The sequence below is a fragment of the Siniperca chuatsi genome, linkage group LG11, assembly GCF_020085105.1.
Source record: "Siniperca chuatsi isolate FFG_IHB_CAS linkage group LG11, ASM2008510v1, whole genome shotgun sequence".
In the NCBI taxonomy this organism is placed as follows: Eukaryota; Metazoa; Chordata; class Actinopteri; order Centrarchiformes; family Sinipercidae; genus Siniperca; species Siniperca chuatsi.
In genome coordinates this window covers 2855532-2883515 of record NC_058052.1, presented here as the reverse complement: position 1 = coordinate 2883515, position 27984 = coordinate 2855532, and the positions used below count along the sequence as shown (strand labels likewise).

Here is a 27984-nt window from a genome sequence, read left to right as displayed (position 1 = left end):
AGGCATCTGGCTGGAGTATTTAAAGCAGTGCAGAGTTAGCTCACTACTTTCTTGTCTGGCTTTGAGGTAAGTACACAGCATGATCCCGTTCATATCTCTGTTTCACTTCTCTACTACCAAACATTCTCATGGGACTTTATGTCCAACAGATGTCACAGGTGTGGAGTTTGGGTCTGCTCTGCTTCCTCATTGGCGCATCATATGGTAAATTGACTTTAATTTTTGGATTCAGTTTTACTGAAATGGCAAACTAAGTGAGCAATATATTTAAGCTGGCATGTTTTTTAAAATTTTTTATTTGATTTCAAGCTACTATTGATTTTCTGCATGTGAAACCTCTTAACATACAAGTTTCCTCTTTGTTTCCCCTTAAGTAGCTTTAACTTTGTTAAAATCATCTTATTTCATCCTGTCTGTCAGTATCAAATACTGTTTATCAGCTTGTTCCAGCTCTTCATTGAAGCAATATGATGTTAACATTGAGTGAAATATTAAGACCTGAGACTCCATGTTCTTTTATGGCTGCACAATTCAATCAAATGCAAATATTCTAAATGTCTTATGCATTATTTTAACACATTTCAACCTGAAATATTTGGTATCTTGAAATAAAATTGATTGAGATCTCCACTATAATTCCAAATAAAGCTCTGTGGGCTTGGCTGCACAGAATGACTTACCACCAGCAGGCTGCTGCTTGTAAAATTTTACCATATTCCTGAAAAACGAATCAACAATTTATATTATTATTACCAGTGGTGAAAATATGATCCGAATTTAGCTTCAGTTCAATTTAAGATCTTTCCTTTGAGTCAACATGTATGCTTTTCATAATCATGACTATGCCAGCTGGACTACTCCGATAGTAACTAAAATTAAATATGAGCTAGTCAGTCCTACAAAAAAATGTGATGATAAAAGATGTAATGAGGGTCATCATGCTGAGATAAAAGTGAAAATCAGTGGTAATGTGGGCTTTAAGAGTCCAGGCAGCCAGAAACCAAACTGGGTTGACTGCTCAATTTACTCAGTTGGAACAGATATGACATATTTGCTAGATGTGGATAATAGATACATGTAAACAGGCATATAAATAACCAGTTTTAACATGCTCCATGTAAATGTCGAATTTGTGGTTTGACCTTTCTAATGTTCTATGTAAACATCATATCCTGAATTTAAAACCATGGTACTAGCCGAGATACTAGTGTGCATGTAAATGTTTTAATAGATAACCAAGGTAGGAATGTTCACTTCTAATATAAATATGTATCATAAATAACCACATTACCTTTTTGACTCCATTTGGACTTCTTATTGCCAAGATACACTGTTTGCAACCTTTATTTAAAAAAAAAAAAAAAAAGTTAATCTGTCATTTCTTCCGTAAAAGTCTATGAAGGAAATTTTCAGCCTAGAAAGCTTTAAAACTTTATGAATTGAAAGGATAATGTTTTATCTGAGTTGCCAGTATGTGATATCAAAACTACATGAATATCATTGTGAAATTCACTCCACATGGGAGTGTGAAAGTTTATCTTATCTTTATCTATCTCCTCCATGTCCACAGCGGCAGAGGTCTGTTTTAATGACCTGGGCTGCTTTGATGACCTTCCTCCCTGGGGGGGCACTGCTCAGAGACCAGCTTCCATCTTACCCTGGCAGCCTGAGAAGATTGGCACCCGCTTCCTCCTCTTTACCCAGAAGAACCGCTACTACCAGGCAAATGGTTTTATTTTCTTTTGCTTGGTAACAGCTAAACAGTCAGGAGCTGTTGTGTCTCACCACTGATGTGCAAACTGTATGTATGTATGTATGTGTGTATGTGTGTGTGTGTGTATGTATGTATTTGTAGAGATAGTAAATCAATGAAAGAATAGGTTAACATTTTTTAAAGTCTCTTAGAACAATATTCATGTCACAGCCTGTCACGGCCTCACCACCCTGTAATCACCCACACCCACACCAGGACACTTGACACAGGGACAATGACGATTTGATAAAGAGACAAGTGAAGCACACAGACTAAATACACTCAGGTGAAGGGAGACATCAAGACATAGTTGAGACTAATCAGGGCGGAGCAAACAATCAAACTGGCTGGAAAAGCAAACAAAGACAGGAAGCAAAACTACCAGAAACATGAGAGGGGAAAAGGGCATTTAAAAAAAACAGGAAATACTATACATAACCCCTAAAACCATGACAGATTTTGGTTCTAAAAAGACCACAACTTTGGAAGATACCCACTTTATATGTCTACCTCAGACTGCTGAAACCTCATATTAACTTCAGCTAAACAAGGCTGTGGATTTTGTTCCCCATCTTTTTTATTGAAATCGCTTTAAGAAGGGATCTCTGTGGCCACTCTGAACAGAAGGAACAATTACAGCAACCAATAACGCTTTTAATGTACATACTGTATGGGCATGTGAGTATTGTATTAAGACAGATTTGAAAAAATGTGGACTTATCCTTTAAGCTCTCACTGTATTCATTATTACTTTTCTATTGAAACAGGAGATTAAGACTGACCAAACCATTCAGGCATCAAACTACAGTGGGATGAGAAAGACTCGATTCATCATTCCTGGTTATTTGAAAAAAAGAGATGAGGACTGGCCACAGGAGATGTGTAAGGTAAGAAAACACACATTGCAAAACACCTTCACGGATGTTCTTTGAAGAAATACTAGATGTGAAGAACCCAGAATGACAGCTTGATCAAGAGGCTTCATAAAAATATTAAACTGGGAGTATGTTACTGAAAATTTGAATTCTGAATTCAGCACTGAATTAACCCAAGAAGGCCCCTTGGCAAAAATGAGTTGTATGCCTCTATTGACCCCTCATCTCTCTAATTAGTTTGTGGTTATTTGTTGTGCACAAATTTGTTTAGGAATAAGCACCATGTAAGCACAATATAAACAACAAAAATAAAGGTCTTTCATGATGACAGAGCAGGAACAAAATGAACAGATCCCAGAAAAGTAATCAATTCTAACTGTTTGGTAGGATGATCATTAAACTACAGGTCTTACCTTCCCACTGCTGTTGCCTTCAGCATATGAACACAATGCCAATTAATTTCTCATGTCCATAAAAGGTCAGTTCACCTAAATTACACAACAAAACAAAACAAGCAAACAAAAAAACATTTTATCAATTCCCTCTAGTGGTATCCATCCATGCAGATGTTTTTGGTTTTATTTGTCCAGTTTTTCAGATAGCTGTCTCTGAGATTTCTGCGTCCACTCCAATACAATGGAGGTGGATGGAATTTTGTTTGTGGGGCTCACGGAATTTAAAAAATACGCTTTAAAAATTTCAACAACATCTCTTTCCAGAAACAGTGTCTCTGTTACTGTGGATAATCCAAAAAGCACGGTGTCAACAGTTTTACTTGGAACTACTTTCTAGCAAAGAAGCGGCCCCTATGAAAACACTTTACAGTGAGGTCTGTAGATATCCTGTAACCAGGGCCCTGTTCTTCAAATATGGCTTGACTAATTCAGGCCCACTGTGGCAGTTTAAGGTTTTTGTCACTTCCTGTTTTATTTTGTAGTATTCTCCTTCCCTTGTGTGTCTTGTGGTTTTACTTCCTGTCTTTGTTTGCTTTCCCTCCAGTTTCGATTGTTGGCCCTTCCTTGATTGTTTGCACCTGTGTCTCGTTGGCTCACCTCCCCTAGGGTATTTAGCCCAGGTCTCTGTCTTTGTTCAGTGTTAGATCATTGTTGTTAATGCATGGTGTGATTGCTCTTTGATGGTTCGCCTGTCTTGAGTTTTGTTCCTGACATTTGTGTTGTGCCCAGTTCCCCAGCATTCTTACTGTGAGTTCTGTATTGGATTCTTTGTCTCCCTTGGACCTTGGCTGGATTCTGGATTTTGTACCTTGCCTGCACCCTATTGAACTGTTTAGCCACATTGGACTCACTTCCCGGCTTCCACCACTGCCAGCTGGTAACCTATCTGCCTATTGCCTGTTTGTTGAACTGTCTGCCTACCGGTCTGCCTACCTGTACCTGCCTGCATACCACTTCACACACTGTAGTCATCCGGCTACCTCATCCTCATACCGCTTCCTGATATTCTGCATTTGGGTCCACATACCACTACTACACCACATACGACAGAATGATCCAACCAATCATGGACCTAGCCTAACTGTCCAAGGAAGCGGACCAGATGGTCTGAGGACATATGGGGGGGAAATACGTGACAAGTCCCGCAGAGAGGCAATCGGATGTCGGGTTGAAACCAGACTCTCGACATTGCTTGGGCTGAGGGAGGCCATCCCTGGGTGGCTCACTGACTTCCTTCGTACCCAGACACGCCAGCCTGCAACCCTGCCTGCTACTCATCCACCGATCCCAGTCCCGAACCCATACCTAGGCACCTACCTGGCTCTCAGTGGTCCTGGCAGCCATCGGACTGCACCACAGCCTGCTGGCCCCCAGTTCATATCCCTACATACTTACCTCCTACGTGCTAATCTCCAGTCAGCATCTCAGCCTGCAAGCCAGGGGGCACTTCAGTCTGTTGCTTTCTTGACGCCTTCCGGGAAATGCTCCAGGCGGAAGCGTGGCTCCCATAGCTGCTCACCTGCCCAGCTGCTCGCCTTCCCCGCTGCCACCTCCAGTCCCTGCTGGATCGCAGCAGCCATCACTCGCTCCTGGACTCCCCTGTATCGCAGCAGCACCAACCCCTCGTCGCCGCTGGATCGCAGCCGCCTCCCAGCATGCACTGGGGCAATAGATTCATGGACATAAATCTAATTTTATGTGCGTTCCTGCATTGTTACGGGGGTATTTTGTTCTACACTGTGCTCCACAATGTTTCCACTGGTTCCACACTTTCATCACTGTTAAACTTAGACATTACCAGTGACTGTGGTTAGACTATGAGTGATATTGGGTGCATGATTGGTTGGGGTTCCCAGTGGATGCATTAGAGATTTTGAGTGGTTAGTGCAGTGCCTGTTGGGAACAGGCCTTTTGCTTGGCTTCTGGCATTGCTGCTTGCAGCCTACTCGAGAACCGCTAATCCATACAACTTCACACTTGACACTACGCTTCCTTGGGTCCTGAGCAATACACCTGTCATGACATAGTTGCGTCCCCTAGCATTGCTAGAGTAAATGTGTCATTTGGGTGCAAAAGCTCACACCGCATTCAATGTCTATGGATAAGCCCCAGATTTTACATACCTCAATAGTGCGACTTGAGGTGATGTTGTTCCCCGGAGCAAGCAGGCACACTGCATCTGGAGTACACTACACAGTGTGTACTTCTTGCAGTAGTAACGCACTACTAATAAATATGTCCCGTAGATCTCAAGAGCTCGCCCTCGACACTGCACTTCCTTGGGTCCTCAGCAAGTGTGAAGTCGTTCGGATGAACGGTTGTCGAGAAAACCGAAGGACGGACAAACAAACAAACAAACAAACAAACAAGACTCCTTCCATTTTAGTTAGTTAGATCATCATAAGCCTGCTATGAAAATGAAACCTTACTAAAATCTCTTAAAAAGCAGCTTTAATTGAATGAATAATGTTCAACAAAGTGAGCTCTGCAAATGACAAATTCCCATTTTAATGTCAACTTAAAAGGTCCAATGTGTAACATTTTAGGAGGAGCTATTGGCAGAAATGAAATATAATATTTCTAAATATGTTTTAATTAGTGTATGATCACCTGAAAATAAGAATTGTTGTTTTCATTACCTTTTAGAATAAGCCATTTTTATCTACATAGGGAGCGGGTCCCCTTCCACGGTGATTGCCAAGTTGTACTGTCATGTTTTTACAGTTGCCCAGAACAGACAAACCAAACACTGGCTCTAGATAGGGCCATTCGCGTTTTTCACTAGTTTTGTGGCCACTGTTGTTTCTCCTACACACTTGGGAGGGTGATGATAGCGGTATTCATATGGTTGCAAACTGAAATTTTGCCGCTAGGTGCCATTAAATCCTACACACTGGACTTTTAAATGGCATAAGTTCTGGCTCCATTGGTCTTGTAACAATCTTTTAGTTGAGTTTATTTCTTTTTGCTAACAGTATCGCAAACTAAATATGGTTATTTTTTGTTTACAAAAAGTTTATTTTTAATTTTATTTTGTTTTATCATGTATAGGTAACTCTTCATTATAAAAAAATTATTGTGATAATTACACTGACAGATCAGTGATTTTTATAATAACCTGCATGTTCTCTTCTAAAATCGTAACTATATCAAGACTTTCATTATAAATCTAGGAAAGCTAGACATTTTTATTTGAAAATTTAAGGACTTGTTGCTCTGACAGTTCCAGATGAATTTTAAACCAGCTTCAAAGAACCAAAAGATCCACACTCGTGAAATCATCAACATTTTAATCTGGATAACTCAGTTACCCACGTATGAAGAACGGGCCCCAGGACATGCTGTGAGAACCACAAACAAAATTCCATTCACCTCCATTGTATTTGGTTGACAACAGAAAAATAAGAGACTGATATCTCAAAACCTGGACAAATGAAACCAAAACTATCCGAATGTCTTCGTACTACTAGAGGTAGTCTAACCTTGACTCTGTGAGAGGCTGGATGTCCCAAAAGTTTCTCACAGTAAGTGAAAATAAAACAGAGGTAGGTCCTAATTATCAGCTTCAAAAAGTGCTCAAAAGACCCTGCAACAGTCTGTGGGCCCTAAGTTTTGGAATAGTCACTATTAGATCATCAGATTCAACTGACATTTTAAAATACTTATCAAGACTCACTTATATTCCCTTGCTTTCATTAACTGATGTTTTTGCTGTTTTGTTGATGTTTCTTGTTAGTTCTCTTGGGTTTGTTACTGTCCTGCCTATTTGATATTTCATGCCAAATGCTTATATTGTGAAGCACCTTGTAACTTTTATTTTAAAAAGTACTATATGAATAAATCTTACTCTACTTATTTACTTACTAGTGGTAAGTAAGAAAATATGTTTTCGTAAATTGGGTGAACTGACCGTTTAACCTTAAGTTTCATTAAATCTGTGTTGACTAATGTGTTGCTGTGTCTAGGTTATGGTAAAGTGGGAGAATGTGAACTGCATTGCTGTGGAGTGGAAGAAAGGTGTGAAGACTCAGTATGCCCAGGCTGCCAATAATGCCAGGGTGGTGTCTGCTCAGGTGGCATCCATGATCACATTCCTCATGGTAAATACAGCACTTCATCAGTGATGTAGTACTCGAGATCGGTCTCTGTCTCATCTCGGAATCGACTGGATTTTTACTCGGTCTTGTCTTGGTCTCAGACAAAGAGGACTCGGGATTTTAATTCAAGACCACAACTGCGGGGATATTGCTGAATTGCCTGTGCATTGTCTGATTTATTTGTTAATATCATTACTGTGATTGGATGTAAAACTTCCTGCTTCAAATGCAACCAGTAATTTGAATTTTACTGTTAACGGCTGTCACCCCTCCCTGCCCCTCTTCACACGCACTACAAGGAAGTGAAAGCCCGCTTGAGTTAGTTTAGGCTGCTTAGATTGCAAATACAAATATAAATGTTTTAACTTTTGTCAATATGAACATGCTACATATTGTTAGATCAGTTAAATTCCCCACAATTCAATCATTCAGTTCATTTTACGGAAACCATGAACACCAAAGTTGTTATGGTTTTGGGTTTGTGTTCTGTTATTTCTTTTATTTTGAAAGAGCCTCCTTCCCTGATGTATTTAAGTCTGTGTCCTTCCTTTGTTCAGTGGTCAGTTCGTCGTTGTAACTCTGTCAGCACCTTGGTTTCTTGTACCTTACCTGTCTGTGGATTTTGCCTGCTCACTGTTGGACTTGTTTTTCTATCTTCGACTGCTTACCTGCTGAGAGTTGCTTTTGCCCGGCAATTCAGTGTAAGCCTTCTTTTATTAACAAAATGATCAAACTGCACCTGCTCTACCTGCTAGTTCATTCAGATTTACCGTCATGGTAAACAAGAGAGACGAAACAAAAAGGGGTGATTCCCTACCTTTTGAAGCGGTCATAAAGTCAGAGTATGTCTTCATTCCTTGATTTATGTATATTCCTTTAATCCGTAAGGGTCCACTGATCAAAAGAATCAAAACGTTTTTTCATAAAAATTAATCCAAGTTAAATAAGTACAGAAACCTTCAGCTTTTATCCTTTCTAAGGTAGGCTACCAGTATTTTGATACATGGTGCATTCTCTCTCTCTCTGCATCAGAACTAGATCAAATGAATGATTCGTAATTTGTTATTCGATAGCCTAACTTTTATACAAGTAATATTCTTACTAGTTTAAATAATAATAATTAATGAATTAATAATTTGATAGTATTTTCCATCTTTGCTGAGCAAGAGTTTTGTCCTATCCCATATGGACGCCTGTCCCATATATAGGCAGGTTGAGTTCAGTGATTGAAGCAAATAAAAGCCTGGGCTATTAATTTAAGTATTATGGTATGTATATACTGTTTGTTTCAGGCTGCTAGTTTCAGTTGCTTGCCAGCTATTTGCCACCTAATTTAGTTAACATATATTGAGGGATATAGGGGACAGTGCATGTGGTGACAAATTGTTGTTTTTGCTTGGTCTTGACTCGGTCTCGCCTTGCCTTGGTCTTGGTCTTGACTTGGTCTCAACCCCTCAAAGTCTTGGTCTTGTCTCGATACACTCTGGTCTTGGTCATGACGTGGTCTCAGTTTAGGTGGTCTTGACTACAACACTGCCGTTAACTGTCAGACACTGGTATTCTTTCACAAAGGAAGTGGCATTTTGGGAAATACCCTTTGTTGCTGTCTGATTCCTTGTACAGAGATCAGTATGTTTAAAAAAATAAATAAATAAATAAATAATAATAATAATAATAATAATAATTTGATAGAGCTAGGCTAGCGGTTTCCCCCTTCTTCCAGTCTTTGTGCTAAATTAGGCTAAACATCCTGGACCTATCTCTGTATTGGACACAGAAAGATAAAATTGATACCTATATTCTCATCTGAGTAAGACAGCATACAAATGTATTCCCTTAGCTGTTGGTCAGGTTCCCTTAAGAGAGTATTCTAGCAATTTAGAATTGTACTTCCATAAAGTTGGGGTGAGAGACAGATTTAAAAAAGGATAATATTATACAAGAGACAGGGTGGAAAGGGCAAAGATAGACACAACTGGAAGCTGAGAGGGTATTCTCACATACACACTGTGGTTGAAGGACATACTGTATGTTGTATGTACGATAGTGTGGTAGATACAGTATCTTTGAATTTAACATGTTGCATGATGCAGGGCAACTACAAGCAGAATGCTGATAAGTTCCATATTATCGGACACAGCCTCGGCGCTCACGCTGCAGGAGATGCTGGAAGCAGGATCACTGGCCTTGCACGCATCACAGGTAAACCTGCCGCAGTACTTACACTTTATAGTGGTCTGTTAGTTGAAGTCACTCACTGTTGTGTAGAAATAAGAGATAATAATAAGAGAGATCGCTATTGTACATTTTTTGGATGACTCTAGTTTATTGAAAATGATAAAAAAGGATACAGTGGTGTGAAAAAGTGTTTGTCCTCTTCCTGAGTTCTTATTTTTTTGTGTTTCAGATCAAACAAATTTAAATATTAGTCAAAGATAACACAAGTAAACACAAATATACCATATTATTATCATCAACCGGTAAACCCACTTTGTACTTCACACTTTATACTTATACCCACTTGGTACTTAATATATTTTCTGACCTAGTGTATTATATTCTTTGCTAGTCCTTCTATTCCTGTGTGCACTGACGTGATAGTGAGCTGCTGTAACGAGAGTTTCCCCTTGGGGATCAATAAAGTATTTCTGACTCTGATAGCAACGCATAGACTGCACCAGCTTATCACATTATCTTCTGACAGCTTGGACTTTGCTCATTTTGAATTGTTATTTCCTAGGGGGCAAAAAGGTATCCCTGTCCGACACCACTATTTTATTTTGGCAACCAGGTGAATCTACAGCATCTTAATTTTGGACAAAGGATGCTCTTCTTTGTTGCAGTCCATCATGTGATTTAGGTTGCTGAGACAGCTGAGTTTCTACATTGAAATTCCATTGATTCCCTCCATGTTTTCACACCTTTCGTTCTCTGCTCAGGACTGGACCCAGCTGAACCTTACTTCCAGGACACTAATGCCTCTGTGAGTCTGGACACCAGCGACGCCACCTTTGTGGATGTCATTCACAGCGATGGACTTCCTTTCAATTCCAAACTTGGTACATATCACTGTTGATCACAATGAATGAGATCTAAGTAGGAGGTATTCACTTAATGTCTTCATTTCAAACTCTCAAATTAGTAGTATACTCTACTTGTAAGTAGTAGTAGTTTTAGAATGTGACAATCCTTACAGAAAAAATGTAAAAACAATATTCAGTGCTCTTAAATATTTCCAGCCAATTTCAATGAACCATTGTATGCTATTTTTTTTTTTTTTTTTAAATTTAAATCAAAGAATCTTATGTCTATACAAAAAGTGATTTCTGTTTCCATTCTCTCAGGTCTGGGGATGTCACAGTCTGTGGGCCACATTGACTTCTACCCCAACGGAGGAGAGCTGATGCCCGGCTGCTCCGTCAACAAAGGGAATCCCACTGACTTGGATGCCATCTGGGAGGGTGAGATAAATCGAGACCCACAAACACAATTTAATAAACAAAGTGGAAACGCAATGATCACAATGACGATTTTGGTGTAGTCACATTTTTTTTTTTTTGCCGCCCAATCAAAGACTGCAGTCCTTCATACTCAGTCAAGTCGGCTATTTGGCTTTCTTTCCATTGTTGTGTCTAGTTGTTAATGCTGGTTCAATAAAACTTGCATAGGCTACTGCCAGAATTCTGACAATTATTTTGCCATTTATCATGTCCATGTGGTCTAGAGCTGAACTGGGAAAAACTTCAACTAAGAGCAGCTTTTTGTCCTTCACATTGATTAGAAAACATCACCCAATCTAGTAACCCCGTCTTCTAGAAAATACGTTTACTGTATATACCACTAATCATTGCCTGGATTGTGTTTAGTTGCATCGGTTACTGTCAGTGTAACTAAACAGTTGTTGATTCCACTTAAAGTTGGGATATGCAATTCTGGAGAAATACGATGACAAATACCATGCTATAGAGCGAACAACAACACAGCAAGTAATATAACTAACGTTAGCTAGGTTATGGGTTTGCAAACTGTCGCTACAGTTGCTGCTGCGAAACTAACAGCCAGAGAGGACGAGACGGTTTCCCAGAGCCAGTACACCAGCTTCAGACAGCGATACTCACAACTCTCCTGCTACTATAGCTAACATCACAACAACAGCACATCTCGACAAACTAGAAAATAAGCTGAATGTCCATGGGCAAGTCATTTAACGTTACCTGACACACAAATCATGGCTGGAAGTGATATCATATCTTGACATAGGATTGTCCAAATAACTGGAAACATGGGCCAGTACTTTCCCATGTCCCTGCTCAGTGCAAAATTTGGCGCCAATCGTGACATATGGGAAACCTACTTTTTAAACTAATCTTAGATTGCAAGTCCAATTTGCATAAATTGTGGCAAAAGTAAAAAATAAATAGAATGAGTAATCTAAGACATGGAATAAGCAGCAGGATCAAGTGAATGATAAGGTGAATGCAGTGGATTTTGCATGATGGATCTGTAAACTAAAGAACACTAGAGCTGGATGGACATTTCTACTTTTTTGAGCTGCGACACTCCTAAGACTGAAGGCTTGTCTCTTGCAGTGCTGTACTACTATGACGGAAATGTTTTCTCAAGTGTATAGCTTGTTAAGTCATACACATGAAAAAGCTCATAAGCTCACTAAAAGAGCCCCCCCTCACCCTAGTACAGACTTTCCACCTTCAGTGGTGAATGTTGCAGGCCCTAGTTAGCAAGTAAGAAACCCATAGGCATACATTCATGGTAGCTGTGGTATGTGGAAATTATTTGCACATTTACAATCTTAGGATTGTCATTTTTTATGTAAATGTGATCACTGTCCCATTTTCTGCTGTTGGTTTCGTTACAATTTGACTAACTTTGCTGTTGCATGAGGTTTTCTATGGATTTCGAAACAAGTGCATTGTCATTAAAACTCCTGAAAGTTGATTAAAATGTCTAACTACAGTAGTCAGGTTTTGTTTGTTGTTGTATAGGCTAATTTTGTGTGATAGTCTATACAGCACTATGTAATTGTGGTTCAGAGACTGAACTTTAAACATTAAGGGTTCCAAGTCACTAAAAGGCACATGTAGAGTGTTACAAATTATGTGGTTTTTGTGATAGAACAACATGGTGGTGTAGGCTTTTATCTGTAAACCAGAACTATGTTGCTGTTTGATTGAGACCTTACTTTATGGTGCATTGTGTTGCAACCATATTTCTGTAATTCAAAGTATGTCAGCATTCAATATCCTGTGATCATGTTTTGGGTCTGTTATGTGTACATGTAGACCTTGAATGTTATGTAAACAGACCTTCAGAGAAAATTCTGTTCTTGTTAATGAAGCCTCAGTATATTTTTTCATTTTCTGTAGATAAATGTCAGTATCCTTTTTTTTTTTAAATATATGGCAGTGGCTTTAAAATCTTGACTGGGTGTAGGTCCTGGGTTTGGTTTGTGTAGCGTGAAATTATTTGCAGAACAGGAAGGGCAGCTGGCTCATGTAGCGTGGCAGGCAGAACAGGAAGGCAGCTTTGCAGATATCAGAGAGGACACGGTGGCTGCGATCACCGGCAGGGAATAACTACAGGTTTCAGGCAGGTAGTGGTCAAAACCAGGGAATAAGTCCAACAAGGCAAACAAATCCAACAGGGAGCAGACAAAGTTCAAAAGTCCATAATCCAGGCAAGGTCCAAGGGAACAAAGAATCAATTCAACAGAACTCATAGACAAGAAATGCCGGGATGCTTGACACAGGGATAAAGTACAACCAAGAATGCACATGACAAGGCCAACGAACCGACAATGAACAAAGGAAAAAACCCAGACTAAATACACTAGGTAGGGGAGACAACGAGACACAGGTGACACAGGTCAATCAAGGCGGGGTCAACAATCTAAACTGGAAGGAAAGCAAACAAAGACAGGAAGTAAAACCACAAGACACATGAGAAGAGAACACTACAAAGTAAAACAGGAAGTGAAAAACCCCAAAACTATGACATGGCTACATCGATTCGTACAACATTCGGTTTGCACGAACTAGGTTCATGACTCAGTTGATGCTTTAAATTTGGTAATGTTTTCTTAATGTGGGCATAACTTATTACAACAAATTTACATTGCTAGAGATTTCTAGACAATTCACATTCCAAACTTCGAAAAATCAAAATAAATCACCCATACCTCCTATGGAGCTGAAATTTTTTCAGCACATCCACTGAAATGTGACAGAAGTTGCCTCACTGCAACATATGGTCAATTCAGAAGTCTGTCACTCTATTATTTTCAAATTAACCTAAACCAATTAACATTTATAGCTCAACAAGTCTTCATTCAAATGCTACCAAAATTGACATTCTCTGTGAGTGAGTTTCAATATCTTGCTGTAATTAATACTGTATACACACCATTTTCTTTATTGCTCAGTTTTTCATCAGATGTCACCAAAATATTTGACAATACACGCAAAAACAGCAGAATGTTTCTTCTTTTTTCAGAAATTTCTCAACATGTTGACCTCTTCTCCTTAGTTTTCCTGTGTTTGTCAGATTAAATCTGCCATATTAGTGGTATTCTAGACATCAACTACCCACTTGCGGGAGCTCATAGCCACATCACATTCTGACTTTCATGCAACGGGTCACATTCAAACAACTGACCTATGCTCATGCGAGTCAATTCCTATCTTATTATGAATCTGAACAGAAATTGTTTAGTTACCAACTTAGTAATTTTATTAATTAGCACTTGGATCAATGGAAACACACAACACATGACAACCATAACAATCAGTAAGGCTCCATTTAACTACTTAACTACTATAGGCACCCAAGACTCCAGTTCATCTGTCAAGACTTTAGGGCACACCTACCTGTCATCACTCCATCCCTGATAACCTCCAGCCATTTTTATTACGCAATATGCAAAACAAACTCCATCAGTACCACATGTATCTGCCTCAAAACCTGGAATGTGCATCATTTGAGGAATCCTAAAGTTATAGCACACTACACAAAATTTTGAGCTTACCTGCTGGGCTGAATAGCGCATCCACTGATAGAATAGATTGTTTTCCTAACTCGTTCTTAATTTGTCAATTGTCTGAAGTCCTTTTTAGTGGACTCCTACATGTACGCCATCTCTGGTGTGGCTTTACTAATTTAATGGCTTCCTGCTCGGTCAAAGATTCAACATCAGTGCATTGGATTTTTGAACAATTTATCATTTAACTCACCACCCCCGTAATGCTGCACAGCTCATCTGCAGGAAGATTGTCCAATTTCATTGTTTCCGGACCTAGGGTCAAGGTTTGGTTATACGTGTTTGATCTGACATAAGTGAGCTTGACTAACTGGTTTAGTGGCAGTTTACCTTGTTGTGCTACCACAACCTCTACTGCCAGGGCACTCACTCAACTGCTTTTGCTTTGTGATTGGTTCTGACTTTGGTAAATTTTACACTGAACTTCTGCATACTGACATGATTACAATTACTATTCCTATTTTCCATAATCTTCTCTTCCTAGGGTGTCTGCCCTGATAACCCTGAAGGCCCTGCTCCTGAATCTGCTAGCCCTTTGACTCTCTGCTGGACTTGCAGCTTGATCTGTGGATTCATCATCTGAGTCTGATTCACTTTCCTGTCTTGTTGCTAATGACCCACTACTCATTGTGCCACTGCTAGTCCGTCTGGCAGCCAGTCTCTGAGATCTCCTCTCTCCATGCGGACTCTGAGACCGTGAAACCTGATTTAGCAGGGGTTTATTAACATAAACCCCTGCTAAATCAGCATTAGCAGCATTTGTGTGGGTGTTCTTTTGTTTATTAAAACTTTTTCTGTTTTTGCTTCATCGCATGCTTCTTAATGATATTCTTATGTACTGTTTATCTGAGGAAGTGTGAATGTGCTTGTTCCTGGTTGGCTTCCACTCTTGTTCTTGCAGAGCTGTTTTCACCATTGGACCAAGTTTTGAGATTCATGTTCTTTTGCCACTAGTAGTAGGAGTGGAGTGGAGTTGAGGACGTCATCTCAGATGGGAATGTCTCCGCTGCAGCTGCTCCTTGGCTTAATCTCTCTTTTTCTCTCTCTCTTTTGTGTGTGTAGTTGTGGCTTGACAGCTTTTTCCACTATGCTACCCATGGCTTCCATGTTTGCCACTACTGTAGCAGTTCCGATTTTGGCATCAATTTTAGCCAGTACACAGTGGGCTGGACATGATTAATGGTTTGTTGCTGTATCTGCACTGGCATCATTCCTGCTGGTGGATTTTTAGGAAAATCTATGTAGAGGCCATCTTGTGTATACATGATGTTGACCTTTTTTAAAGGGCATAAAATGTCTCTTCCTAGTAAATTAGTTAGCTTGGTTTGGCTGTGGGTTGGACAGGGAGCGTCTATGTTGTGCCTGCTGACCCCTCCATCCTTTACGTTGAGGTGGACCACCCCTTTGTGCTCTGGGGCAGTAATTGCTTCCAGTGTCTCCAGCTTGGTTGACATGGAGATGGATTGGTGGCAGTGATGCAGTGGCGTGGAGATAATAGGGCCTGCCTGCTCTGGTCCTTGTGGAGCCTGTGCCTGGATTTGGATCAGGGGCTTAGCTAGAGTCTAACGTGTCTCTGTTTGCTGCATCTGGGCTTGATCTGCTGTCACCACTGGAGCTTGAGTCTTAACTTTTTCCTTTTTTTTGTTTGGTCAGCTCATTCAGTTGCAGTTGGGTTAGCTTGTTGGCCAGATGTCTGTTTGCCGCCTCCTCTCTTTGATTCTCTTTTCTCCAGTTCTCCACATGGTGCACTATATGCTCAGAGAACAGTGGCCATTCCATTTTCATAAGCCCCACGACGCTGTCCAGTCGTTTCTGTACCTGTGGCATGGCCTTTTTCACCCTCACCTTGAACAGACTTTGTGTGGTGTTATTTGGTTAGCGTTCCAAGCACTTCCTGTTTCATCTCTCCATTTTCTCTGAAAAGCATGTAGAAACTTGAATGGGCATTCACTTTTAGTTTTTCTCCATCCAGCCTGGAGGGGTCCATTTTCTCTGGATACTGCTTTCTTAGTTCAGCCCATACCACGTTGCTGTGTTCCCATTTACCACCAACTGCAGATTTGCTGCGTGGAAGATTTCTTCAGTCATGTGTTTTCCAGGCTCATGCATGAGCAAGGCTTTGATGTCACCCATGGCCAATGTTACTCCTGCCATGCTTTCCTCCAGTGCAGTAATCCATTTGTTTGCCCCTTCAGTGAGGTCTGGGAGTCTGCCTGCTAGTCCCACCATATCCATGAACAACCAAGGCACATATTAATGCTGCTTTGGATATTTTGGGGCACATGAGCCTGTTGTTGTCTACGCCCACTGGCATTATGCCTGCTTCTGTACATGGTTTTTCGTATCCTGCTCCCCCAACTCTTCTTCTCAGCTGTATTCCTTCTGTTCTTGTTGCCATTTCTCTCAGCTGCTGTATTCTTGTGGGGTCAAATTCTAGCCTCTCTGAGCTGTCACCTGCCGGGGTTCTGACAATGTAACCCAATTTGCCTGTTTCCTACTTAGCCCTTCTAGGGACGATGGTAATATGCAGTCACAGATTTATTATTACTCAATTTTGCCCTACTATCTCAAATCCTTCTGGTATTCTAAGTATTGGACCTAATGGGATTGTAGCAGCTGCTCTAGGATCATTGCACAGCAGCTCCAGCACTCGTGCCAATGCTATTGGAGTCCACCACCAACATATTGACTCCTCCCACAGCATGTCAGGAAACTGTTCCTTTACCTGTAACAAATTAACAATCTGTTATCTGCCAAAGTTTCTGATTAATTTCCGGCTATTTGCCAATGCTCTATGCCCTTTCTATTAGTAGGTTTATTCCAACCACAAATGTGTCCTCGCTCCCTGTGTCTCTACTGCTCAGGAGTGGACAGTAACTAAGTACATTTACTCAAGTACTGCTCTTAAGTACAACTTTGAGGTACTTGACACTTTCTACCTCTACTCCACTACATCTATCTGACAACTCCAGTAGCTAATTACCTTTTCAAATTAAGATTTTTGCACAGAAAACATATTTGACACCCTCTAGACCCCAGTAGAAATCTAGAATGTTGCTGCAGTTCAGAGAGCCCTCACTTAAATGAGCATTTTCCTACTCAATCCACAAAAACAGCTTTATCTCAAAATCTTTGTCAGAGACGTTACTGTGCTCAAAGTGAGCCAATAATAGCCTGTACTAGCATCCTATTTAGACTATGTTTACCTAGATGTAGCCTACATAATATGAAATGAATAACTGTAATGATGCCAATCAATCAAAATATTCAATGAGAGATGCAATGAATTCTAAAAGATAAAGTAACTCCAAATCAATTTTTACAACAAGAATGTGATCCACAATTCTCCCCATCTGCTCATTGTTACTTCTAGGTTGGACTATTGCAATTCCTTATTATCAGGCTGCCCGAATAAGTCCTAGCTTCTCTGCACTGGCTCCCTGTAAAATCCAGAATAGAATTTTAAATCCTTCTCCTCAACTACAAAGCTCTTAATGGTCAGGCACCATCATATCTTAAAGATCTCAAAATACCCTATTACCTGACTAGAACACTGCGCTCCCAGATGCAAGGTTACTTGTGATTCCTAGAGTCTCCAAAAGTAGAATGGGAGCCAGAGCCTTCAGTTATCAAGCTCCTCTCCTGTGGAATCACATCCCAATTTGGGTTCGGGAGGCAGACACCCTCTCCACATTTAAGAGTAGGCTTAAGACTTTCCTCTTTGATAAAGCTTATAGTTAGGGCTGGCTTGGGTGAGTCCTGAATCATCCCTTAGTTATGCTGCTGTGGGCCTAGATTGCCGGGAGACTTCCCATGATGCACCTCTTTCCTCTATCCTCCTCTCCCTCTCCATCTGTATGCATTTTTATCCCATTACTGCATGTTACTAACTCGACATCTTCTCTCTCCCGTAGTTTTGTGCTTTCTCGTTTCTCTCCTCTCTCCTTCTGTCGCTTTCAGCAGGCATTTCTGCCTTCGGAGCTGCAGAGTCTGGATCTGTGGTTGTGGGCCACTTTCCCCCGTGTTCCTGCTCGACAACTGCTACTAAAGTTGTTGTTATTATTGGCTCTGTTACTAATACTGTCATTATTATACCTATAGCTGTCATTCCTATTATTATTAATTTATTAATATCACCACGACAATTACATTACTATTTTAATAATTCTAGGTAGTATTTGCATTGTGCCTTCCTCTCCCCCAACCCCCTACCTGGGTCTGGAGGGGGTGTTTTTGGCACATTTGAATCTGTCACTTTCGATCCTATAGAGAGGGAGAGTGGAAGCCGGAGCTGCATAGCTGAAGGTCTTGGAGTGCCTGGCGTTTGCCCTGTACTGGAAGAGAAAGCAACAGACATAGACAGAGCCGTGACCTCTGTCTGTCTGCCTCTCCCTGACACTGTTTCTGTCTCACATTCTCACTCTGACTCTAAAATTCTTCCTATTATTGCTTTGCTGGTGCTGACTTTCAAAACTTCTTCTTATACCCTTTTTTCTGTGCAAATCATTGCTGATTTTCAAAATTATAGCAAGGCGATTCCAGATAGTTTTGAATATAAATCTCCCCTTTTAATTGACAGCTTCTTAGTCTCTAAATGTTTCTCGCCACTCAACTATCATTCTGACCCAACCCTAGTCAGAGGGTCATGAGTTTGTACTTCGCTATCTGAAATTCAAGACTCAAATCTGCATTCACATCTCATCACTTATTCCTTCTTACCTTACTCTCTTTTAAAACCATGTCCGTCTCATTTCTTCTCCTCTTCACTATCATCACTTGTTCCAATCTTTTGCCAGGTACCATGAAGTTTGATGCATGCAACCATGTCCGAGCCTACCAGTACTACAGCGAGAGTGTGGTTAAACCCCAAGGTTTTGTAGGATTCCCCTGCTCTGACAAGGACAGTTTTGCTGCTGTAAGTCTTTGGCTCAACTAAGAGTGTTGCACATTCTATAAACTTAAATATTGTCTTTGGTTGGTGCATGTTCAAAGTATTTTTAAAAAAACTGAGTCAGTTAACCTGGAAGTATTTACTTATTCAGACCATCAGGGAAAAGATGAGAAAAATATTTAAATATATTATATATTTATAATATTTCTCTCCTGATCTCTGGATTAGGATATTATAGCTTGAAAATATGTAAATAGTTTGTTTGTGCTTCTCTCTCACTTCTCTCTTGTTTGTTTTATCTTCTAAATATTTAAATTGTTTTTGATCTTCTCCCTCCTCCATCACTTTTGTAGATTTTTTTTAAAAAACGTTTTTACTTCAAATACCTCCATGAGTGAATCCCCTAATTGCAGAGATTCAACTGAAATTATTGTTTTCAGTCTGAAACTTTGTTGTTAAAAATGCTGGTGTTAACAGACGATTAGTGAGTGGTGTAGTAGAAGTCAAAGATTTTTTCCACCAATGATCATACCCAACTCCTGAAATTAATTTGTGTCAATAGATGCAAACAGTTAGCGGGACATTCTTCTGTGTTACAGTCAATTCTTTAATGAAACATTGCTGGATTTCTACATAAAATGGTTTCTAGAGCAGTTTTAACCATCCCTGCAAAGCTTCTGGTGGTAGTGGCCACAGACATGGGATCTGGGAGGCATCTTTATGTCCTCAATTTAAAAAGTGACTCAGACAGGACTATCAGATGGGCTCAGACAAGAGAAGGAGAAGGGGCCCATATCTCCACCATCCAAGCATGTGTATGGAACTGCCACCTGTTGCTGTATGACACTGATATGGCTGTGAACCATTTCTTTGGTTTTAGAAGTCGATTTGGCAAGATTGCATTTTTGTTGCGGCGAAGCGGGTGATGTAAATGGGCTTCCCTCATGTCTTCCATGGGGACTGCTTATATCTGCAGCTGTTGGACAGTTTATCCCTGCTTTGGACACATGTCCAGATCAAAGGAGGCCCGGGGAGCGCAGAGCATGACCTCATGTGACTCTGTTGAGAGATGACAGCACCTCCTTGTCGTTCACTTCATAAACACTCCCTGGTGTTATTCCTGCAGCCATAGCTGACATCCACAAAGCCAGCCTGTTACCACACAGTAACTTATTGTAAAACCAGCACTAGTCTCTACCTTCATATTTATAAGGGGGCAATCTGCAATATTTTAAAGGAGTATAGGGGTGAAAGTCTTTAAGTTGTCACTTTTCCCTGACTATTCATTGACAGGAGAAGCTCTTACACTCCATCACAGGGTGAGCTCATTCTTAACACTTCACTGTCCTTGTCTTAACACTTCACTGTCCTTGTCTTCACAGGGAAAGTGTTTCCCATGTGCAGACAACAAATGTCCTCTGATGGGCCACCATGCTGACAAGTTCACTGTGACTGATGGCATTTCGAAGACAAAGTTCTTCCTCAACACAGGCAGTTCAAAACCCTTTGGCTGTAAGTACCCTGCCCTTCTTGTCCTGGCAAAAATAAAAGTGTGACTTACACAAGATCTCACTTCAGATTTCAATGTGAAGAGCCACTGAAACCTTTTCATATATTACTGTCCGGAGGAAAAATTGGTATCTCCAGTTTTGGTGTTTTTCATGCTTTTATCTCAGCTGAAGGATAACATATAGAGGTTTCTATCGGCTGGTACCATTCTCCATCCCAATAAGCTATCCTTTATCCTTATAAAAATCCTTTTCAATTGAATTTGGCAGAGTCAAAAAATACATTGTCATCCATGAAAACAAAGCCATTTTTCTAACCTCCTGAAAAGTTTATATCTTGGTGTAGTGCTGTGATGTTTGAGTGTGACAGCTACGGTAAGCCCCAAGGGGAAAACATGAGTCATCAGTCAGTCACCACCTGCACTACTTAAAGCAGGCTAAACTTCGTCATATAGTACTTGGTAATATATAATGCAGAATAGGCATTTTGTCAGTGTCAGATTGCAAGGCTTTGTCTATTTCCTGGAAGCAGTACATACCAGTGCAGACATGGTACAGACAAAACTTGAAAAAGTATCTTTAGAAAAGATTTGTTCAATATTTTTTTGCCAGCACCATGTTGTAGATTTACAAGTTTTTCCCTCCAACAACAATATGTAGATATCAGGTAGACTGGAAGATATTTTCTCCCTGTGTTCTTTTATAGTCCCCACCCATGGAAAATTATGCATCCATCAAGATGTTATGACGCTATGCCAGAGCTATGGTGAAATATTGTGACTGCTTACTATTTCTTTCCATTTCTAGGTTACAGCTACAGAGTGATGCTAACCCTGGATGGTCCTCGCTGGCCTAACCCAGGCAGCATGTATGTAGCATTCGTTGGAGACAATGACAGCACCAAGGAGTACCAGCTTTATGTGTAAGAACATTATAATATTATCCTTTTGAACATACCAAGGGGCTTTAGTCCATGTGACATCACTGATTGAGGTAAAGTTACTGAAGAGGACCTGCCTCTTTGTCTAGGGTGTTGTGCTTCTCTTTGTTGACCAAGCCTGAGAGCTTGACCTTCTGTAACTTCTCTTATCTGATCATGTGACTCCCTGCTGCCTAAATGACAGATCTGGTCAGTTGCAGATACTCACTGATGGTGTAATTTTACACCTCTCCTCTTTTACAGTATCTCTGCCAGGAGCTGAGGCAATGGGCATTAAGTGTTTTAAGCTGGAGTTTTACTAATAGCCACTAGATGCCTTTTGCCTTGTGGCATTTTGTTTGCACAGATCAAATTTCACAGTGATACACAAACCAGATGAAACCAATAAAAAAACATGTATAATATGACACAGAAATATTGCTTTCACATTTGGTCTGCTGCAGTCGGTGATCACAAAGGAAAAAGTAGTTGGATTCTTAACGTATAGTGTGTGTGTGTGTGTGTGTGTGTGTGTGTGTAGTAACTGCAACGAAAGTACAAAGTCTTTGAAGTACTCTTATTGTAGGAGGTATTATATCACTGCAATATGTGATGTTACAGTAATGGTGCTCAGATTGCACTGTCAAAGCCATTCAAGGAGAAAGATTACATTGTTACATTTCATGAAGTGTGTTTTGAGTGTGATCTGTTGTGACATTTCTCCAGGGGTAAACTGGTAGCTGGCTGGACCTATGAGGTGCTGATCAACACTGAGGTAGACTTGGTTGATGTGACAGAGGTGAAGTTTCGGTGGAACAACTACATCTTTAACCCCATGAAACCCAAGTACGGTGCATCCAAGGTGGAGCTGCAGAGAGGAAAAGACCAGAAGATGTAAGTTTGTCTTCTCTGTAAAAACGACCGTCAGGTGGAACTCCTCACACCTTAATGTGAGATGACACAAAGAGTGAAAATCAAGCACACCTACACAGTAATATCTTATTAATCATCAGCCATTTTCTTCAAGACAATTGGTGGATATAAGGAGACAATTAGGCTGTATATAATATCAGTGGTGCTAAATGATAATGGTGCTTTGCCATAAACAGTAAATGCCAATTACTAAAACCATTTTATTGGTTTTGTCAACCATTTGGTAGAGCACATTTTGATCTGTGATATCTTGTCAAAAAATTAGTTGTACTTAACCTGAGTCAGCCAATCTCTACTGCTCTGATGAAATATGGTAGGTCCACATCAATTCCCAGGGTGCACTGAGGTTTCAGAACCAGAAAGTTGTGGCATGTGGCTTGCTTATGTTGATGACTTTGTAATATTTTTTTTAAAAACATGCTCAACAAATCAGTAGTGGTTGAATTTTTATTTGAACAAAACTGTATATTACCATTGAATACAAAGTTTTCTGATTAGAAACTGCTGTCAATATGATACATCTAACATTATTCTATTGTATATTTGTTGAAAGATTATATTCGTTTATTGGATTTTTTTCTACATTTATTAGATCTTTTCCAATGAAAATACAGCGACAGTTAGGTAAATTCAGGATGATACTACTAAATGACACTGATAATAATGAGTCAACAAGGTCAAAACTCTAATCACTGAGGGCGGTGAAACTAAGTGTATATAAAATAGTATGAAGTGTATAGGTTTATTTAAGTCAGCAGTAGTAGAAGAAGAATCCATTGCCCAAAAAACAGCAGAATACCACGCATATGAGCAAGTCTAATGAAGTTCTACAAAGATTGCACTACATATTATATGGCTTTTGGTTATTTTTATACAACCATTAGTTAGTTTTCTTTATCTATTCATCTTTGAGAAGTTTCACACATTGCGGTTGTCCATAACAAGATGTTAAATTAGAATGTAATTTATTCATTCATTTTGTTATCACCCAAAAAGAACTAAGAAATGCAAAAAACAGTTGTAGGAAAGCAGCAATTTTACAAAGCATAAATTGAAATAGCACAATTTTGATTTGAAGTGTGTCCAGAGCAGAGCTAAATGTTTTCCTCAACCAAAAGGTCTGTGACCCATAATATCAACAGGGTTACAAACTAGTGTAAATACATTATGAAAATTAAATCAGCAACTTTTACTATTTAAGTTATTAAATGACATTAAGTTTTAATGAAATGCTCACCCAAAGAAGTTTCATGTGCTGATAAACAAATTATAGAATTAGTACAAAATATAATTAAATTACTATTTATAATCATAAAACTATTTGATCAGTGTTGTTGGTGTTTATTTCTCACTCTTCACAAGTTCACAACTTTTCACAGCAATTTCTGTCCTAGCATTCCTATTTACTTTCCCTGTATCTTTTACTTATATGTGTATCAGCTGTCTCCAGATCATCAAGCTACTGTTGACAATATGCCTAGTGGTTACCTGAATAGTCACAAGATGGGGATGGAGCTATCTTTTGTTGTTTGGCATCCCACAGCACCCATTGCAAAATCAACCAATTCTTTTCTATTAAATATATTTTTTCTTTTTTCTTCTGACCTCATTAAAAGCCAATATCTAGAAAAAGTATTGAAGTGGTAACTCTTCCCTTAAAGAGACAGTTCACCCCAAAATCAACCATTTTCTTTCTACCAGTAGTAATAATAATACCAATTCCTACATGAAACTGCTCACAACAAGGTCTGTGGATTATCTTGAGTAACCAGGTCATGATTTCTGGAACGAGACATTGCTGTTGAGTTTTTCAAATGTATTTTTTGGCGCTTTGAGCACCACAAGCCGAGTGCCATATAGTTCCATTATATTCTTAGAAAGGCAGACATCTCCACGGCCGATATCTCCAAAACTCGGCAACTCACGCCAAAACAATCTAGATGGATAAATAGCACTACAAGGAAAAACATGTATTTTTGATTTTGGGGTGAACTGTCCCTTTAACCACAAACTGGGCTTGCAAATTTGATGAAGGTGACAAAACACAGAATGACCATACATCATTATTACACCAAATAAGGAAATGTTGTTTTTTTTTGTCATGTTTTTATATATTTTAAATGTTACACGGGTTATGCATGAACAAATATACACTCAGTAGCAGCGCTGGACTGGTAATCTAGCAATAGGGGCATTTTCCCGATGGGCCGATGCACCGTAGGGCCGGTCCAGTCGTTAGCTTTTTATTTATTTATTTATTTATTTATTTGCTAATGACCGGTGAAGCAGGAGCAGCGGCCCATTGGTTAATTTTCTATAATAACCCTAGGCTGCCCCAATCCTATCTCTTACCGTGTCGAATGTCAACTCAGAACCAAACATCTGTGGACGAAGGAGGGCGTCTTTGTCAATTGTCAAGATGGATAAGCAAAAACAAAAGAACGTGCGTGCGGAGAAGTTGTGGGCCAAAAAAAATGAAGAATCTAAATGCGGATGCAAAAATATGCAAAAATCAAAGATATGCTATGGCGACAGTAGAAACGTTACTCGCCATTATGCAGCAACAGGTGGAAGGAGAGGTGACTGGCCATGTGAGGAGCAGGCGTGTGACAGGGAAGAAGAGGAACTGAGTGAGCAGGAAGAGAGTGGTTGAAGCGGTAAGCAGGGAGTAGCATGCATTAGCTACTGCTGGTCAGTCAACACAGACATTGGGAGACATTGTTTTTGTAGCCTAGTATAGTTCCCTAATGCTGGCGCAACTTCCTGGCTAAGCAGTGAGTGACCTTGGTCCATATCGTATCATAATCAGTGGTGAAAGAAGTATTCAGATCCTTTACTTAAGTAAAAGTAGCAATATCACACAGTGAGAATACTCCACTACAAGTAAATCTAGTCTTTTCCGACTACTCAAAGCGCTTCAACTATATATCACATTCACACACTGATGGCACCTGCCATCAGTTCAAAGAAAGTAAATCATTCACACACACTCACACACCGAAGGCACAGCCCTCTGGAGCAATTTCGGGTTCAGTGTCTTGCCCAAGGACACTTTGACATGTGGGCTGTTGGAAGCCGGAATCGAATCGCTGATCTTCCGATTGGTGGACGATCCGTTCTTCCACTAAGCCACAGTCGCCCATTCGCCCTGCATTCAAAACCTTAGAAGTATGGAAGTATTATCAGAAAATGTAATTAAAGTATCAAGAAGTAAAAATACTCATTCTGCAGTGAAATGTTCCCTATCAGTGTTTTACTATATGATGATTTCTGGATTAATATTACTGCTGCATTAATGTGTATGTTGCATTTTACCACTGTAGATTTTAAGGTTGAGGTAATTTTAACTACTTTACATAATGTTGTGTAGTTTAATCTACAGCAATGCATCATATTCTACAAGGTCATCATATGTTTGTAACGTCGCTGTCCTGTGAGAACCACGTATCTCTAAAAAGTCCACATTTCATGAGCTCAGAAAACAGCCCTGTTTTCAGCTTTGTGACAATGCATTTTCCAGCTAATCTAAGGGCAGCTTAAATTGTTTATTTAGCTTGAGAAGTAGGAGAATTTTCTCAACCCATAAAGGAACACTTCATCCTTCAGTTTATCACAAATATTCAAACTCAAAATCACAAAAATTGGAGTTACATGGTTTTAAAGGTGGGGTATGCGATTCTGGAGAAATCCAATACCATGACAAATACCATGAAATAGAGCAAACAACGACACAGCGAGTAATATAATTAACGTTAGCTAGGTTGTGTGTTAGCAAACTGTTGTGACAGTTGCTGCTGTGAAGCTAACATACAGAGAGGATGAGGCGGTTTCCCAGCCAGCAAACTAGCTCCAGACTCCAACTCTCCTGCTGCTATAGCAAACATCACAACAGCACATCTTAGCAAACTAGAAAGTAAGCTGAATGTCCGTGGACTTGCCCATTTAAGGCTACCTGACACATAAATCATGGCTGGAATAGTGTTGTGTTGCTCGGTCAGAGCCACTTTGTTTCCCATTTACAGAGCCAGGGCTGTGAAACAAACATCAGATTTTTTTTCAGTGCACACACAGAACGCACAGGTAGCGGACCATGAGGAGATATTCACTGAATTTGACAAAAGACATGTATTGGATTAGAATCGCATAATCCACCTCCAGACCTTTCTCCACCTACAGTATATTCAAACTGGTATTGATGCTGCAAGTTCACGTGGTGTGTGAGCACCAGTGTGCATGCAGAGAGGTCAACTGTAGTTAAAACTCCCCAAACAACTCCCCATTTTAATTGGCCTATCACATAAACAGATCTATTACTCCCCTCACACAGTTAATAGATCACCTTTTTGTTTTATATTAATGTTCAGACACCTTATGCAATAGTCAACAATATTTGGATAATCTGTATCCAATGAAATAAGATGGAACAGCTCCATGCATTCACTGAATAAACAACTATTTGCCATTACCAGTATGGTATTGTTTAAATTGTACAGGTTTTTGCACATCTTTGTCAGGGAATATTAACGATTCTCGAATTTATAATCATGTTAATACCCCACCCAATTAACTGTAATCATCTCTCCCTCTCTCCTTATATCATTGTTTAGTCGAGCCAGGTTGTTGAGGTAGCAGTGGAGGAGAGACAGGGAGGAGCAAGAAGCTGTAGACTAACTTAAATAATATGTTTTAGCATTGAGGTCATAGTTAGTCATGGTGTTGTACTGGACTGCATTGTATTCAAAGGTGTTTTTATTTTGTGGACAGATGGAGTAAGGAAAAATGTAAACATTTATATGGACTGAACAGAGCTTGGCTGTTTTTCTGCTGTCAAACTAGCAGTTCCCTGTACTACTTTGCTACAGTACAAGACATGGACTAGCTTAGGCCACTAGAGGGCACCATGGGACTGCCCCTAGTGCCCTCTAGTGGGTAGGGCAGCTCGGGGCTGGTGTTGGGATGAGATGGTAGGGTAGAGTACATCCTAAAGATTTCTCTTTATGGGATTTACTGATGCTTTGTCACCCACTTTCTGTCATATCATAACAATGCATCTGTCAATAAAAATATAGTGATGGGGGAAGATTTTGTTCATGCTAGAACACAACTGGACAGAACTGTACAAAAACTATTAATTCTAGATTTATTTATTATGGTTGGAATTATTTGTGTTTTGTGTTTGTTGCACACTAGTATTCATTTTAGTGCTCATATCAGTGAGGTAGAGGAGTCTCTAACTGTTTCTGTTAAGACACTTTTGTATGGATTTAAATAATACTTATATATACCAAAATATTCAGTCACACTCTCTTCAATAACGTCTCACTCACTTTCTATTTTTATCTCCTTCTTCTTTCACAGTGTCTTATTCTGTGGAACAGAGAACGTGGTGGAAAATGCGATCCAGTCTGTGCTTCCATGCCAAGCTTAGCTAGCCAAAATATGACAAATCAGTGTCACATGGGGTCTTTCAATAAAGATTTTTGCATTCAAACCTCTTCA

At 39.8% G+C, this 27984-nt stretch overlaps 1 protein-coding gene across 1 annotated transcript; it reads left to right on the top strand.

Moving 5' to 3' along the window:
• Positions 1–43: 43 nt before the first annotated feature.
• On the top strand, positions 44–27984 carry LOC122884652 (inactive pancreatic lipase-related protein 1-like). Its single transcript, XM_044214837.1, has 13 exons — positions 44–66; positions 150–204; positions 1571–1722; positions 2521–2640; positions 7049–7183; positions 9274–9382; positions 10120–10239; positions 10525–10641; positions 19031–19149; positions 20508–20637; positions 21441–21555; positions 22279–22446; positions 27844–27984. The coding sequence occupies exons 2-13, from the start codon at positions 150–152 to the stop codon at positions 27911–27913; spliced, it is 1410 nt and encodes a 469-aa protein (XP_044070772.1). The 5' UTR covers positions 44–66; the 3' UTR covers positions 27914–27984.